This window comes from Populus euphratica, unplaced genomic scaffold (assembly GCF_000495115.2).
Source record: "Populus euphratica unplaced genomic scaffold, PopEup_1.0 scaffold1260.1, whole genome shotgun sequence".
Taxonomy (NCBI): Eukaryota; Viridiplantae; Streptophyta; class Magnoliopsida; order Malpighiales; family Salicaceae; genus Populus; species Populus euphratica.
Genome location: NW_011501106.1, coordinates 14286 through 15153, shown reverse-complemented (window position 1 = coordinate 15153; position 868 = coordinate 14286). Strand labels below are relative to the sequence as shown.

The 868-nt window shown below is 36.6% G+C and overlaps 1 protein-coding gene across 1 annotated transcript in view; it reads left to right on the top strand.

Moving 5' to 3' along the window:
• The first annotated feature begins 782 nt into the window (after positions 1 to 782).
• The window catches only part of LOC105117259 (squalene monooxygenase-like), a 4549-nt gene continuing 4463 nt past the window's right edge, over positions 783 to 868 (top strand). Inside the window, exon 1 of the mRNA XM_011014864.1 lies at positions 783 to 804. Coding sequence (XP_011013166.1) covers positions 783 to 804 — 22 coding nt within the window. The remainder of the gene's footprint in view (positions 805 to 868) is intronic.

Sequence of the window (868 nt, the reverse complement as noted above, 5' to 3'; positions counted from 1 at the left end):
TTCTAACTTATCCCTTACCTTTTGTCTTGTTGGGTTTGCATGCCAGCATCCTAATATTAGAAAACATACTTACAAAGATAAAACCCCCTATCATAATCATACTTAAAAAGTCTCTTACTGGACAATTTTTTACTCAAACAAGCAGAGATAAAAGAAAAAAAATCCAACGAAAGAAGAGAGAATGGAAGGCAATTCAAATCCCATATCACCACCACACTCAAAAACAATACAAGAACTAGCCATAGAAGGCCAAAAACATTTGGAAGAAACAATCCAAGCTGCTTACCAGATCCTCTCGGTCTTCGATGAATGATGAGCTTTGCAACTCCACTTTATGGTTGAGAGGGATGGAGAGGCTTGAATTTTTCTTATTTGATTTCCAATTTTTTTATACCATAAACTTCCAAGGGACTAAAAAAAATCTCATCATGAAGAGGAAAGACAACCCTATCAACAACCTATCCATTTGCATGTATCTTCTACCAATAAAGGCACTCTCTTACGTCCATAGGAAGCTCCCCTGCAGATGCTTATGATAACAGCTAAAGCTCATATTTCTTAAAATTCAATTTGAAAATTGTTTAGCCATCATTAGCCTCCTCTTCAGTTTTCTATCACTTTATCACTAGTTTTCCATCACAGTATGACGAAAAAAATTATATGAATTTTATGTCTTTGTCAGCGTTTCTCTTTCCCCTTTGACCGGAGTTTTCTTTGTTTCCTCTGCTGTATAAATATTAGTCTATTTCGTAACTCTGAAAACTCATAAATGATACCATACTATGTGCTTTGGTAGAGCTGCAGGTTTCTCAACAGCACATCCACAGAGAGAGAGAGAGAGAGAGAGAGAGAGAGCGAGAGAGCTTGC